The sequence below is a fragment of the Nannospalax galili genome, unplaced genomic scaffold (assembly GCF_000622305.1).
Source record: "Nannospalax galili isolate Female #2095 unplaced genomic scaffold, S.galili_v1.0 scaffold1382, whole genome shotgun sequence".
Lineage (NCBI taxonomy): Eukaryota > Metazoa > Chordata > Mammalia > Rodentia > Spalacidae > Nannospalax > Nannospalax galili.
Genome location: NW_008348397.1, coordinates 307,446 through 322,045, shown reverse-complemented (window position 1 = coordinate 322,045; position 14,600 = coordinate 307,446). Strand labels below are relative to the sequence as shown.

Sequence of the window (14,600 nt, the reverse complement as noted above, 5' to 3'; positions counted from 1 at the left end):
GATTAAAGGCGTGCGCCACCACGTATATGTAATTTTTGAATGCCCTTGTACCTAGTTACAAATTGTGTCTTAAAGTCCATTTTCTCATGTGTTTGTATGGTAGATCTGCCAGCAATGAATTCCCTTTAGTTTTTCTTTACCTAGAAGTGTTTTTGTTTCTCCTTTGTTTTTGAAAATGAGAATGAGTTTGAATTTCTCTAAAGTCTACTACAGCCTGCAGTAAGCCACCTGTGGGAACCCTACCACAGGGCTGGGAACCCTACCCTTGTATCTTCTCTGGACTTGGGCTCAGTCTGGTTCCACCACTTATTAGCAGAGAGGCTTGGTATGTCCTGCCCCGTGCCTCAGTTTCCTCACATCCAGAATACAGTGATAGCACTGAGCTCAAGAGTGTTGGAGGTGTATTTAGGACAAAACCCTTGTGGGTGCTAAAACCGCACAGACCCAAGTTCTTAGCTTACATGGGGGTAGGAGCAGTTACACAGCCATGACAGAAGGGAGCCTGCTCCATGCTGTAAGCTTACACATACAACCGAGAGAGTAGACAACCCCTGTGCTGTCCTGTGGTGACACTTCGTGGGCCTGGAGTGCCAATAGTCACAGCTGGCCAAGGCTCTTGACTGCTGGGTAGTACCGGAGGCCACTCTGAAGGCCTGAGAAGCAAGGAGCCTCACAACTGCCTGGCCTCTGCTGGTATGCCGTGTGTGCCTGAAGGCCTGCCGCGCTACCTCCCAGCATGCCTGTCACTGCTCATACCACTCTCCTGGGACACAAAAAGGCACCAAGAGTAAGTTTCCTCCACCTTACTCCCCAGCCCAGCTGCCCTCCTTCCAAGGGCATGCACCTTACCGATCTCCATCCCAATCCTGCTCTGACCCTCTCCCCATCCCAAACAAGTGAGACAGATGATTTATGCCTGAGGAAGGCCATTTATTTCCAAGATATAGACTGTAGACAGGACTTTTCAGAAGCAGGAAATTTTAGTTGTTGCCTAGAGAGGTGTGTCAAGGACACAGTGGGAGGAGCCATGCGGACCTGGGGGCTTTATCCAACACTGTTACAACACTTTTTAAAATGAGCAAAACATCTTTTAAAATCCTTATAAATTCTTTATAATATGTTACACATTAGAGACAATATTTACAATAAAAGGGAGGGGAGGAGAGAAATCGACTTTACAGCAAATCTTTGCATAAACCAAGACTGACAGATGGGTAGTGGGGTTCGAACCTCCACTGGGGTGTCCCTGGAATGAGTGAGGGTGGAGGGAGGGCTGGTGCTCTGAGGTTTATTTACAATGTGGGGAGAAGGGGAGTTGGGTCCCACCCATCCTACAGGAACAGCCCAGCTCAGACCCCATAAATTGGTGTGTGAGAGACAGAGTGCTCCTGACTGTTCTCTCCTAAGGGGAAGAAGGTGAGGATCTGTGTGCTGAGCTGTGTAAGCAGGCGAACTGGAAGGAACACTGAGAAAGGTGCCAGCTGCAGGGCGGACCCTGGACCCCCAAAACTGGGGAGCAGGCAGGTCCAACGGTCAAAGAGCTTTAGAGGGGTGACTGTGGAGCGGCCTCAACCCCCACCTGGGCTCTGATCAGCATGGGGATAAGGTGACAGGAAACACCAAAGGCAGGGGCCTAGCTGGGGGACAGGCAGGGGAATGAAGGGGTTGGAGTAGAAGTTGCTACTGGGGACATCTTCTGCACAATGACTACACACACTCACACACACAAACTCCATCTCCCACAGCCACCCAACCTTACACAGCCTCTCCTCAGACACACGCTCCCCCTCCTTGGCTAGGAGCTAATGGGGGAGGGCAGAGGACATAAGCAAAAGCTGGCCTGTCTTTCCTTCAGTCTGAAACTTGGGCTCTCTCCCCACACCCCATGGTCCATCAGGGTGCCTAAGTGGAGTCACAGAAAAGGGCCACTCAGGCCTATATCCGGGGGACATAGAGTCCAGCAGCCCCTCCCCTCTCCGGGGGGGGGTCCACTCTCTTCCGGTAACTCCCTCTGTCCAGCTCTGGCTTCTTCTCTGCCCACCCCTTCTAACTCCAACACACAGCACCAGGACCGCCCTGAAGTTTCGGGAGGACTGGATCCTCCTGCCGCACCCGAGGGGACGCCTGCTTCCCAGGGGGGCTGCGGGAGGCCGGGATCTGGGCGGTGCAGGATGACGGCAGGTGTCACAGACACTGGTGGAGGCGAGCGGTAGCCGAGCGGCGTGGGGGCTGGCCCTGCAGGACCCCCGGGTCTCCCGACGGCAGCGAGACGGCCGACGAGGCCCGCGCCTTGGTGGACTCGAGGCTGCTGAGGCCGGAGTCCTTGTTGTCACTGTGCGCTCGAGCGCCCGCGGGCTCCGAGGCGCCGCCTCCGCCCAGCTCCTTCCACTCGTTGAAGTTGAGGTCGGTGATCGGGCTCTGCACTACCACCGTGTGGCGCCGCCAGCTGCTCCGGCGCCGCCGCGTCTCAGGGGACAGCGGCCTCCGCAGCCGCACCGCCAGCATGTCGTCGGCGGTGCCGCGGAGGCGCAGGCGCAGGGCCTCCATGCGCGAAGGTCTCGAGGCGAGCGCCGGGCCGGCCGCGGGGGGGCGCAGCGACTCCTGGCTGCTGGACGAAGCCGAGCCTGGCGTCTCTGGGCCACCGGGACCCGCCCGGACCGCGGCCGCGCCCTCACCGTCCGCGCGGCTTCGGGACAGGCGGCGGCGCGCCAGCGTGTCGCACGGCATGAGGTGGTGCGAGCTGAAGGACGGCCGGCGAGTCAGGCGTCCCCCGGGGCCCGCGCAGCCCTCCGTGTCCGTCTCCACGTGGCTCAGCTCGCTGCGCTCATCGTCCGCCTCGTCGCCCGCGCCCGCCCGCCGCCCGCCCGCGCCCGAGCACACGCTGCGGTCCATGGTGGACAGAGTGGAGTAGCCGGACACGATGGAGCGCGTGTCCGCCGCAGGCCGCTCGTCAGGCGCCGTCGGGGGGCTGAGGTGACCAGGGTCCTGCGCGGCTTTGGGGCCCAACGGCTGGCTCTGGAGTGGCTGGAGCGTCGCAGGCGCCCCCGCTGCGGCCTTGTGCGCCTCCTGCTCGGAGTCGTCGTCGGTACTGCTGCCCAGGCCCCGCGTTTCCCGCCGCTTCTTCCGCTTGCGGTTGACCGCTGAGATGAAGGAGATCGCCAGCATCTCCCGGGTGTAAGGCTCTTTCTTGGGGGCCCAGGAACCCTGTGCGGGGAGACGGTGAGGGTGAGGAGGGCCTCGGCAACCCTCCAACCTCCACCCCATACCCCGGCATCCACGCCCAAACCAAACCAGTACCCACACCAGCGTATGAGACGTTTCCCCTCCACTCCGTGTCAGCTGGAATGTCACCATCCACCCAGGGACCACCCCAGGGCCCCCTTACCTCCATGTCAGCATCCCCTCTGATCCCAACCCCAGCTCAACTCTCCTGGGAGCTGAGGAGGATTCCCATCCCCCATCCCCCCCACCCAGCCACTTCCCGGGTCTATGTCCTGCCCCAGATAAATCCTGCTAGAACCATGGATGACAGTCTGTGGCACTGTGGCAATCTGAGCCCACTTCTGGTATGAGATCCCAGGTGCCAGCACTTCATGCACACCAGTCCCCAACAGGCAGGGTCTTTGGCTGTAAGCACCTTACCTTGTCACTCACACCCCATGTGGGAAGCCTTCCTTTCCAAATCAAGTCCTCCTTTTTCCACCCCCTGGGTAAGAGCCCCTCCTTCCAACCCCTGCTGGGCCCACTGGTCTAACTTACACCAGCTCTTAATGTTAAACACCACCATGGCTATTTTGGTCTGGGCAGTCCAGCAGGCCCAGGACAGACTTGCTGCCCATCACAGCATTTTGGACCTGCTTTCCACCTCCATTTTGCCTTCTGGCTTCTTGAAGGCATTCCCAGGACTCTGTTCTCAGGCCCTTTCTCTCCTCTGTGTGTGTCTTCTGGAAAATACTACTCCCAACCACCATACCAGGTCACTCTGTCTCACACCAAACTCTGCTTTGAGCTCCAGACTCTTCTTCCAACTGAATCCATCTCTATCTGGTATCTGTTCATACCCTAAATCCACCCAGGTGGAGCTATACTATCCCATCTACGTGTTCCAAACAGCCTCTATTGTCTTTAAGGGGCCATTTGGTCCCCTTCTGACAGGCTCCCTATCTCCACCCTTGCCCCACCCAGCCCTTCCCACTAAAGAGGCTCAGAAGCAGGACTGATTTCCTCCCAGCTTTGCTCCAGATTGCATGACTCTGCCCCTCACAACCTGGAACCAACTTCTCCCTAGCCTAGTGCCCAGACCCCAGTTCCAACCCAGTCTCTACTCTGGAGACTGCCCTACCAACCTTTTTTCTTTCTTTAAAAATTTTTATTATTACTATTATTATTTGTGTGTGTGTATGTGTGTGTGTGTGTGTGTGTGTGTGTGTGTGTGTGTATGTTAATCAGAGAACAACCTTGTGGAGTCAGTTCTCTCTTTCCACCCTTAGGTGGGTAGCAGGGATCAAACTCAGGTTGTCAGGCTTGTATAGCATGTGCTTTACCTGCCAAGCCATCATGCTGGCTCTCTATCCTTCCTATGAAGTGATTTTCACTTTGACATGTCTGGCATTCCTTACTGTTTCTTCATCCTATGTGTGGGATCATTGGATCAAACTACCCTCCTCATTCCAGCTGGTTCCAGTGCAACAAGGTCAGTGATCTCTCTCAGGAACTGCTGAGCCAGCAGATTCACAGAAAGAAAAGATGGCAATCCAGAGGGAACTTGAGGGCTAGCAGGAGCAATGAGCCTAAGTGACAAGGAGCCAGATGCAGGTCTCCCTGCCATAGTGACCTTAGAATGAGGCGCCCTGTCACTGGAGGTGTCCAGAAGGAGGCTCTATGGAGAGGTTAGTGAGGATGGTGGCATCGGACTCTAGAAGGCTTGCTTTTGCTTAATGCAGGCATGTGAACACTGCCAGATACCAGGAGTGGGCCTGGAGCGGGCTCTCAGGAACCTGGCTAGTCTGAGCCACCTTAGGCAAAATTGAGTTCACCCATTGCTATGGACTGCTATGTCCCTCACCAAAGTTGTATTGGTATTTGGAGATAGTCCTTTGGAAGAAAATTAGGTTTCAAAGACGTGAGTGTGAGGCCCTATGATGGGATTAATTGATTAATCTCTTCTTCCCTCCCCTCCCTTTCCCTCTCACTGGGACCAGTGAAGACAGCGTTCCTAAAAAAGCAGAATGGAGCCTTCACAGGAACCCAACTTGCTACCACCTTGAACTTGGGTTTCTAAAGCTCCTAAAACTATGGGAAGCATTCATTTTTAAGATTTTCATATATATATATATATATATATATATATATATATATATATATATATATATGTGTGTGTGTGTATCTGTGTGTCTGCCATGTATGTTCAAGTGTCCAAGGAAACCAGAAGGTGTTGGACCCTTTGGGGCTGGAGTTACAGTGGTTGTGAACGGCCCAACACAGGTGCTATGAACTGAACTGGGCTCCTGTGGAAAAGCAGTAAGAGCTCTTAACCGTTGAGCCATCTCTGCAGCTCTGAGTATTCACTGTTTAAGCCACCCAGACAAGCTACTTTGTTATAGCAGTACAAGCTGACTAAGATACCTTTCCTGGCCATCAACTTTACTCTTTAACACTTGGGCTGACAGCTGTTACCAGCTGGGAAGATGTTATCAATGGGGTTGTCTCAGAAGGCAAGGGCTAGTGCCTTGCACTGTGAGACCTAGGGGCAAGCTACAAAAGTTCTTACCTGTAAAATAAGGATACCACTGTCTCCAGCTCAGAGCATTTGTGAGATCGGCATTCTGAGCCCAGTGATGTAGCGAGTGCTCACTCAATGGTGGCTGTTGGTATGGATGGGTATTTTAAACTCAGGCATCACTGGCGACAGGAGGCAGCACTGAGGACTGAACCAATGCCGCTGCAAGCAGAGCAATGACTGATCACAGGCTCCATAGAAAAGCTGTAAACTGGAAGCCCAACGGGTCTGCACTCTGAGCCTCAGTGAATTCGCTGCAGGGGCTTTGTGTGTAGGTCCTTCTGGAGCAAGGGTGCACAGCTTTCCTCTGATTTTTGAAGTTATCTGAGACTCAAAGTGTATAAGGAGAAAGAAATCCTTCTTTCCAGTGTGTGTAGTTTTTCACAGGTAATTCTCTTTTAGGGTCAGAGAGAGGTCACTTCTGGAGCTTAGGACAGGCTGAAGGGACAAGAAACCTGTGGTACAGTGGGTTGAGGCAGTGCTGTGGAAGCCAGATAGCCCAGCGGGGGATGGAGGAGCGAGCCTTGGGCTGCTTGCTGTGGGCTGTGTATAGAACTGTGTGGGAGAAGAAAAAAACAGACCCTATCCTCATGGAATTTGGACTTCTGGGTGATATTCTGGAGCCACAGCAAGAGCTGGGAGTTTGTGCTATGCCCTGGCCTGCATTCCTGTCAGGAACAGTCAAAACCATCCTCACAGGGAGGAAGCATCACGGTATAATTGTAATTTAGAGTGCTCACAGTACCTTGGTGCACTCAGCCTGGGGGAAAGACTAGAACATGGCTTGTGATAGGCCTGGGACCCTTCTGCTCAAATAGAACCCTCTTGAAAATCCCAGATGAGTGAAAGAAAAGAGAAGAGCGGTCTGCCCTGTGGTTCCCCCGACCTGTTGATGGTATTGACCCCAACAAGGCTCTGGTGAACACATTGGACAGCCACTGATTTTGGAGTCAGGCAGCAGCCAGAGGCTGGCAGTGGTGAGTCTCCAGCACCATACAGATATGGTCACTACCCTTAGGAACTCACAACTGGCTGGGGGACCAGGACCTCATGTCCAAGATGACTGGTGCCTTCTCTCTGGAATCTGACTCTCAGCATCCCCAATGGATTATACTGCAGAGACCACGTGCTGTACACAATTCGAAGTCTCTGTCCTTGTGACAGTTATTCCTGTGACTTAAACTGGCAGCCTGGCCTGTGCCTCAGTTTCTCAGGTGCTTAACTAGCTGTTTTATACTCATGTTGAGAATAGCCCATGCCCCAAAGCAAGTAACACACCAATCCTGAAAGCAGAGGTCAAAACTGGGACCCCAAAGCATTCACCAAGGAAAAGAGGCCACCTGACCAGCTCCCACCCTTTGATGCCTGAGAACATGCTCAAACTTCTAGTTACTTGAACTCTGAGTATTAGCTTTCCTAGCTATAAGATGAGGATGGCACAGAATTCAAGGGTCTTTGGTAAGGTTGGCATGAAGTAGGTGTGGGTGAAAAGTGCACAGCTGCTGGCACCCAGGAAGTTCCCTAAATTCACTTCTCTTGCCTCACACTGCTGATTGAATAACTCACCAGGGTCATAGAAATCTGAGTCCATTTACAGCAGAAGCATTTTCTCAAAAGTATACTCTATATATGTCTGAGGCTCTGTGGTTAAACAGAGGAACTCCTCAGGAGCCCCCAGGCTAACACAGGGATCAGGCAGGCCCAGAATCTGGGGAAGCCAAAATTCTAGACCTGGAGGCTTTAGGGAAGCAGTAAGGAAATATCTGTTGCAGATAGGTGAGGTTGTAGGGGACAATGAGGAGGCTTCTGCCTAGGGAGCTCTCTTACAGGTCAAGAGGGCTGTCAGGCATGCAGATGGCTGGAGGGTGGGGGCACAGCCTTCCGAGACCTCCACCCTGCCTATGAGGCTTCTCAGCTCCTTTGGGAAATGCCCTTGGCTTCCTGAAACCCATTTCAGACTTTTACTTCGTCCAAATCTGCCCTGCTCACTCAGAGCTGAGGTCCTCACCTACTTCCTGGAAAGAAGAGCCATCAGCTGGGGGTACCCCACTATCCAACTCTGCAAACCTGCCCCCTGCCTTGGGCTACCCTGGGCAGGTAGGTGTCTTCTGCCTGGGGGCTCTGTCCCACCTCTTCTCACACAGAGTTCTCTTTACTCACATGGCTTTGCACATCTGAACATTTCTTCACTGCTAGGCTTCTCATGTCTGCTCAGGCTTCTATCTAGATCTCCCAAGACCTGTGAATGTGATCTGACTTCTGCCTCCACCGTGCCCCAAGACCTCATCCAGCTAGTGCCATTTACTCACTGGCGCAATGCCAGAATCCATTCCAAAATAAGCCTCATAAGGCCAGAAGCCTATCCACTCAGCTCCTTCTAGCCTCAGTACTAAGCACAGTGCTGCCATGCAGGGGAGGTTCAATTAGGGTTTGTAGTGTGACTAAATGAATAACCCTATTTCCAGAGACACTGGCGGCCTTAGATATCAGGGTAATGCTGGCATCATAGAATGAGCTGGAAAGTATCCCTGCCTCTTCTATTTTTTGGAAGCAATTGTGGAGAATTGATAGTATTTTTTTTAAGATTTATTTTTATTTTATGTGTATGTATGAGTGTCTGTGTGTATGAATGTGTACCAGATTTGTACCTGGTGTTTACAAAGGATGTCAGGTCTCCTGGAACTTTAGATACAGGTGGTATTAGCTGCCATGTAGTTGCTGGAAACCAAACCTGGGTCCTTTGCAAGAGCAGTAAGTGTTTTAACCCCTGAGCCTGATCTTCAGCCCCTATGGTAGTATTTTAATGTAAGCAATTAAATACCATTTTTTAGGTTTATTTTAATTATTTTTATGATTTATGTGTATGTGTGTGCTGCATGTGCACATGCCATGTGGGTACCCATGAAGGCCAGAAGAGGGCATCAGATCCCCTGGACCTGGAGTTACAGGCAGATGTGAGCTACCTTATATGGGTGCCAGGAACTGAACTCTGGTCCTCTACAAGGGCAGTATGTGCTCTTAATGGCTGAGCCATCCCCCCATCCCCTAAATATAATTTAAATAATTATTTAAATACTAGACAAACATAGTTGTGGGTTACTGTGGGTCTCTTGATGGTGAGGATACATTGTGAGAAATATGCCAGGAGATGATTTCATCACTGTGTGAACATCATAGTGTGTACTGACATAAACCTGACAGTATTAATCTACTATACATCTAGGTTGTACAGGTCCACTTTCATACATGTGACTCAACTGTTGACCAAAATGTCATTGTGTAATGGGAGACTATATTTAAATTATACTATTTTATATTTAATAAATTAATACATTATAAAGCTATTTAAATAAATTATTTAAAATAAACAAGCCAGGCATGGTGGTGTACACCTATAATCCCAGGACCCAGGAAACAGGCAGGAAGGTCACAAGTTTGGACTACATAGAGACCAGCTCAAAAATAAATAAATAAATGGCTGGGCAGGAAAACAAGCTTGCTGCCAAGCCTGACAACCTGAGTTCAACCTGGGACCTAGAGGGTGGAAAGCAGGCAACTCCTGAAGGTTGTCTTCTGACCTCCACACATGTATCATGGCACACACACACACACGTACAGACACATATACATACTCACTAAATAAATGTAATTCATTTAAAATTTTTTTCTTGGTTTTTTTGAAACAGGGTCTCCCTGTAGCCCCAGCTGGCCTGGAACTCATTATATAGACCACGCTGGCCTGGATTGCTGCCTGCCTCTGCCTCCTGAGTGCTGGGATCAAAGGCGTGCACCACCCCGCTCAGCCTTTCCTCTTTATTATCCCTTCTTTCTGCTCAGTTAGGCTCTCCCACAGATCCCTCTTGTTTTGTTTTGTTTTGTTTTGTTTTGTTTTGTTTTGTTTTGTTTTGTTTTGAGAAAAGGACTTGCTATGTAGCTCTGGCTAGCCTGGAACTATGTAGCCTAGGTTATCTAGCCACCATTCTTTTAATTCTCTTGACCTGATGCCAAAGCGGCTGTCTTGTATGGGGTGAAAGCCTTTAGAAAGCCTTGGCACTTACCTTGGACTTGGCTGAACTGCAAGTGGTAGAATCTGTTGGGGAAAGAGAAGAAAAACAAAAACACCAAAACTGGAAATTAGACCGGGCAAAAGAAGTCTGAAACGTGCGAACATGTTTCCCTTGCCTCAAAGGTTCATAAACGAGGGCATTCTCCCCAGGCCCTAGCAGTGCGATTGGTTCTGCTGCTGGCATTTTCTATGGATTGGGCAGAAGCAGAAAATTATATCCACCACCATTTTTTTCGGAGGCAGGAAGTGACATCAGACTGCAGGCCTCTGGGCCACCATTTGCCCAGGGCTGAAGACAAAGGAGGCTTTTCTTTGGACCTCCCCTCCTCCTCCTGCCCTGTTAGTCTGAAGCACTGGAGAGAAAATGCCAGTATCAGATGCAGTCCACAGAAACCACAATGGTGCAACACAGCAGATCACAGATGCTCTGGAGACATGGAGACCACATGGTGCACAAAGAAATGGGTGCCTCACCCCCAAGACATGAGACGGAAGAGGGACCACACTTATCAAGTAAAGGAGCAGAAAATGAGGTGGGAAGGGACACAGGGAGCACAGTGGGCTGGTGACAGAGCCAACATCAACCTGCCCTTAAGGGGCAAGGTCCCCTTTTAAACCAGTCAAAGTCATCACATCTGTGGGACTAGGTCCCACTCCTCCTTAGTATTCTTGAATGGGTAGGCACCAGATAGGTACCCGATAACAAGACCTGGCAATGTCCTCTCCAAGGTTGGAGAGGAAGCAGGTTGGTCCAAAGGCCTTCTGGGATAGCAAGCAGGTGCGGTTAATCCACACTCTGGCAGGCAGGTTAGAGGCCCCTCCCCAGCCCCCTCCCCCTGCACATGGTGAGAAGAGCAAGAATGGCTGACCACACTGGACACACACTGGGCAGGCGGCAGCAGGTGATTAGAAGAGACGGGGGCTCCTCTCTGCCCCACCCCCAGCCTGTACCTTATAACCAGAGCTGCTGTGGGGCTCTCTCTCTGGGACAGGAATTGGACATGCAGCAGCACAACCACAGTGTGGGAGGAGCTAGTAGCTGGGGTCAAGAAGGGAAGGGACCACTTATTTGCCTCTGAGAAAAGAAGTCATCTGTCCTCTGCTCTGAGGTCCCTGGAACAGGACTTCCAGGTTGAGTGACCAGGGCTTGAACTGAGGTAGGAGCTGTTACTCTAAAGTGGCTTCTAGAGGTGGCATCACTGGTCCCTGCTGAGCTTCCCTCATCCTGGTTAACCCGAAGTGGTTACTCTGCAGAGAGGCCACAGAGCTCAGGGGCTAGGAAGGGCAGCCATCCAGGTTTCCAGGACAGAGGCACGGGAACAGGAGGGAGCAGGGTGAGACCGAGAGTCCCTTGTGACCAGCACTGGCAACTGCTATGTCAGGGTGAGATCCTCACTGCTGGGGAACATGTCTGCTGTTCACGCCTGCCCAGCCTTCTTATAATCACCCGCCACTGTTAGTGACCGAGGCCGCGACGCCACACTGTACCCTTTAAATCTCCAACAGGTCCGCTGGAGTGGGGGGCAGGAAAAGAAGAGGGGAAGGTAGGATGGAAGAGGGGAGGAGAGCAGAGGGAAAAGAGGGAGGGATAGGGTGCAAAGGAGAAAAGGAAGAAAAATTAAAAAGAGGAATGTGCCCAGAATACCGCCAGCCTGTGAGAAATTAAGGGCTCAGGAGATAGACCAGTGAAGAAGGCCAAACAAAGGCCAGGGGACACTGAGCAGAAAGGCAGCTGAGTGTCCCCAGAAAAGGGAAAGGCCCACCACAGCCTGTCTTGAGATGCTGGGAAGCCAGGCCCATAGGGTCAGGACAGGGAAGCTGGGCATCTGGCCAAGTACCAGGACCCTCAGGAAGGTAGAGCAGAACACCCACCCAATCTCTCCCCTCCCAGACCTTGCACTCACCTGAGCCTGGATCACTGGGTGGCACTGTCCTGCCAATGTTGGGCAGGAGGTATTCGATGTTGGGCACTGACTGTGGCTCTTTGTCATCCACAGGGGTCTGCAAACAGGAGGAAGGCTCAGTCAACTGTATTTCAGATAACCATCTGATAACCTCAGAATAGGGTGGCCTGATGACAGGACCCATGTTTCCTCAATAGGTGGCCCTCTTGAGAGCAGGCCTTACAGGTAAGTACTTGACAAAACTGGTCATCCTGTTTCCTATACCAGGATGGCATCCCAAAGGCTCCCTCAGCTTGGGGGGTGAGTGTCTTGTCTCTGCTATCAGACTGGACCATCCCACATCATTTAGTCTCACTATGCAGCCTGGAACAATGTAGTCTCACTATGTAGATCAGGTTGGTCTTGAACTCACAGAGATCAACCTACTTCTGCCTCCCAAGTGCTGGGATTAAAGATGTGAACCACCACACCTGGCTCTGTTCCACATTCTTGGACTGGAGGGCAGGGATTGCCTGTGTTTACTGGACTGGGTTTCCTCAGAGCTCAACCAGTATCTCCCCAATGTGACTGGAAGCTCTTGGGAAGGATTGTGTCTCCTCCATTACAATGATGGTGCCTTAGGCCAAGGACCCTTCTCTGCTGGAATCTTGCTGCCCACCCTAGACCAGACCTCATCTACCCTCCCTTCACTTACTCTTTCTCCTTTGTCCTCGTCATCACTGAAGAACCAGTCTGACTGCAGAGAAGACAAAGGACAGGGTGCAATCAGTAAGGTGAGAGCTGAGGCAAGACAGAGAGACAGACATTGCTTCTTCAGCCTGACTGCTAGAGGACCCACAGGCCCAAGGAGTACCCCTCGTTTGAATAAGCCCCCTGGAGAGAGGGCTCAGGAGGCTCTACAAAAACCCTTAGGGAGAGACAAGGTGGGACCTCTGTGTGGGAGAGAAACAGCCCTAAATTGGGGAGAGCCCACCACAGACAGGTGACAGTTTTATCACTAAACATTCCTGGGCTCAGCACTATGATGCACAACCCCCCTCCCCAACTACAGTCAGCCAAAAGGCCTAGGCAGCAGCGCCTTCTAGTGGAGGCCAGGAGCATTGACAAGAGAAAGCCAGGCAGCTGCTGGAGCTGAGCACACCTGGCAGGCAGAGCAGGCAGGGCAGGCAAAGCAGGTAGGGCAAGTGGCTTCCACATCCCTGGCTCCACACTGACAACTGGGCTGTCACACTATCCAGGAAAGGAATAAACCTGGAAACAGGTGTCAGGTTCCCTCAATGACAGACAGGCAAGAGCTTTCTCATAAATGCCAAATATGCCAGTTGTGGTGGCTCATGCCTGTAAGCTTGACATCTGGGAGACTGGGGCAGGAGAACTGCCATGAGTTCAAGGCCGGCCTAAGCTATAGTCAAGTTCAAGGCCAGCCAGGGCTACAGAATAAGACCTCGTCTTTAAAAAAAATATATCAAAGCAAAACAAGATAAAACATAAAGTAAAAACCTCACATTTGAGAATCTTTGTTCAGATTGCTTACAAATGACTAAGTTATCCAGAACTCGCAGCAGCACCAGGTGCAGAAGGACAAGGAAGTAGCGCTCTCTGTCTGAAAGAACAGCATCTTGAAACCAGATTTCTTTTCATTAAGATATTTATTTTTGCCAGGCGTGGTGGCACACACCTTTAATCCCAGCACTTGGGAGACAGAGGCAGGCGAATCTTTGTGAGTTCGAGGCCAGCCTGGTCTACATAGTGAGTTCCAGAATAGCTGGGGTCTGGGTCCCCCAAGACCCTGTCTCAAAAAGAAAAAAAAAAAAAAAAAAAAAATTAAAATAACCAATTCTTGGGATGACTCAATAGATAAATCTGAACTAGTGGACATACTTGGGACCTTACCCTCAACCATTAGAATGCAGTCCTTTGAACACACATGACTCATTTAAAAACCAAGCCTACCCTGGGCTACCATGGGACTCTCAATACTCCTCAGGGTCAGCCCTTCACAGTCAATGCTCTCTGCTCATAATGGCATGTTAAATAACAATAATTAAAATTTTTTTTTTTTGGTCTTTTTGAGACAGGGTCTCCCGGTAGCCCCAGCTATCCTGGAACTCACTATGTAGACCAGGTTGGCCTCAAATTCACAAAGATCCACCTGCCTCTGCCTCCCAAGTGCTGGAATTAAAGGCGTGAGCCACCACGCCCGGCTATTTTATTATTTTTATTTTATGTGTATGCATGTATTGCCTACATGTAGGTAAGTGCACCCGTGTCATGCAACATCTGCAGAGGACAGAAGAGACTGTCAGATCCCATGGAACTGGAGTTATGAACAGCTGTTAGCTGCCAGGTAGGTGCTGGGATTCAAACCTGGGTCTTCTGCAAGAACAGTCAGTGTTCTTAACCGCTGCGCTCTCTCTCCAGCCCCTGAGAAATAACAATAATTTTAAAAGAGCAAAAGCCCCCTCAAGTCTTCACATGTCAAGAAACATGCCAATGATATATATGTAGAGATGTGTAGCACTATATCACAATAAAAGCACTACACATAAAAACCCAGATGTCTGGGGCAGGAGAGATGGCTCAGCGGTTAAGAGCACTGACTGCTCTTGCAGAGGACCCAGGTTCCATTCCCAGCACTCACATGGTGACGAAGAACCATCCTTAACTCCAGTTCCAGGGGAATCAGACGCCCTCTTCTGACCTCTGCAGCATTGCACGACATGGGTGCACTCACATACATGCAGGCAGTACATTTGTACACATAAAAAATAAAAATAATAAGCCAGGCATGGTGGCACACACTTTAATCCCAGCACTTGGGAGGTAGAGGCAGGCGGATCTCTGTGAGTTC

General features: G+C 51.1%; 1 protein-coding gene across 7 annotated transcripts in view; it reads right to left on the bottom strand.

The window, feature by feature from the left end:
• Window positions 1-919: 919 nt before the first annotated feature.
• Window positions 920-14,600, bottom strand: part of Arhgap23 (Rho GTPase activating protein 23) — a 104,050-nt gene continuing 90,369 nt past the window's right edge. For 6 of the 7 annotated variants that reach the window (XM_029569441.1, XM_029569439.1, XM_029569440.1 and 3 more), the window contains 4 exons: window positions 12,444-12,485; window positions 11,750-11,846; window positions 9,838-9,869; window positions 920-3,204 (listed from right to left, as the gene is read on the bottom strand). In XM_029569441.1, coding sequence (XP_029425301.1) covers window positions 2,185-3,204; window positions 9,838-9,869; window positions 11,750-11,846; window positions 12,444-12,485 — 1,191 coding nt within the window. In that variant the 3' untranslated portion in view covers window positions 920-2,184. Of the gene's footprint in view, window positions 3,205-9,837; window positions 9,870-11,333; window positions 11,357-11,749; window positions 11,847-12,443; window positions 12,486-14,600 lie in introns of all 7 variants that reach the window. The other variant, XM_029569444.1, reaches the window with a different exon arrangement.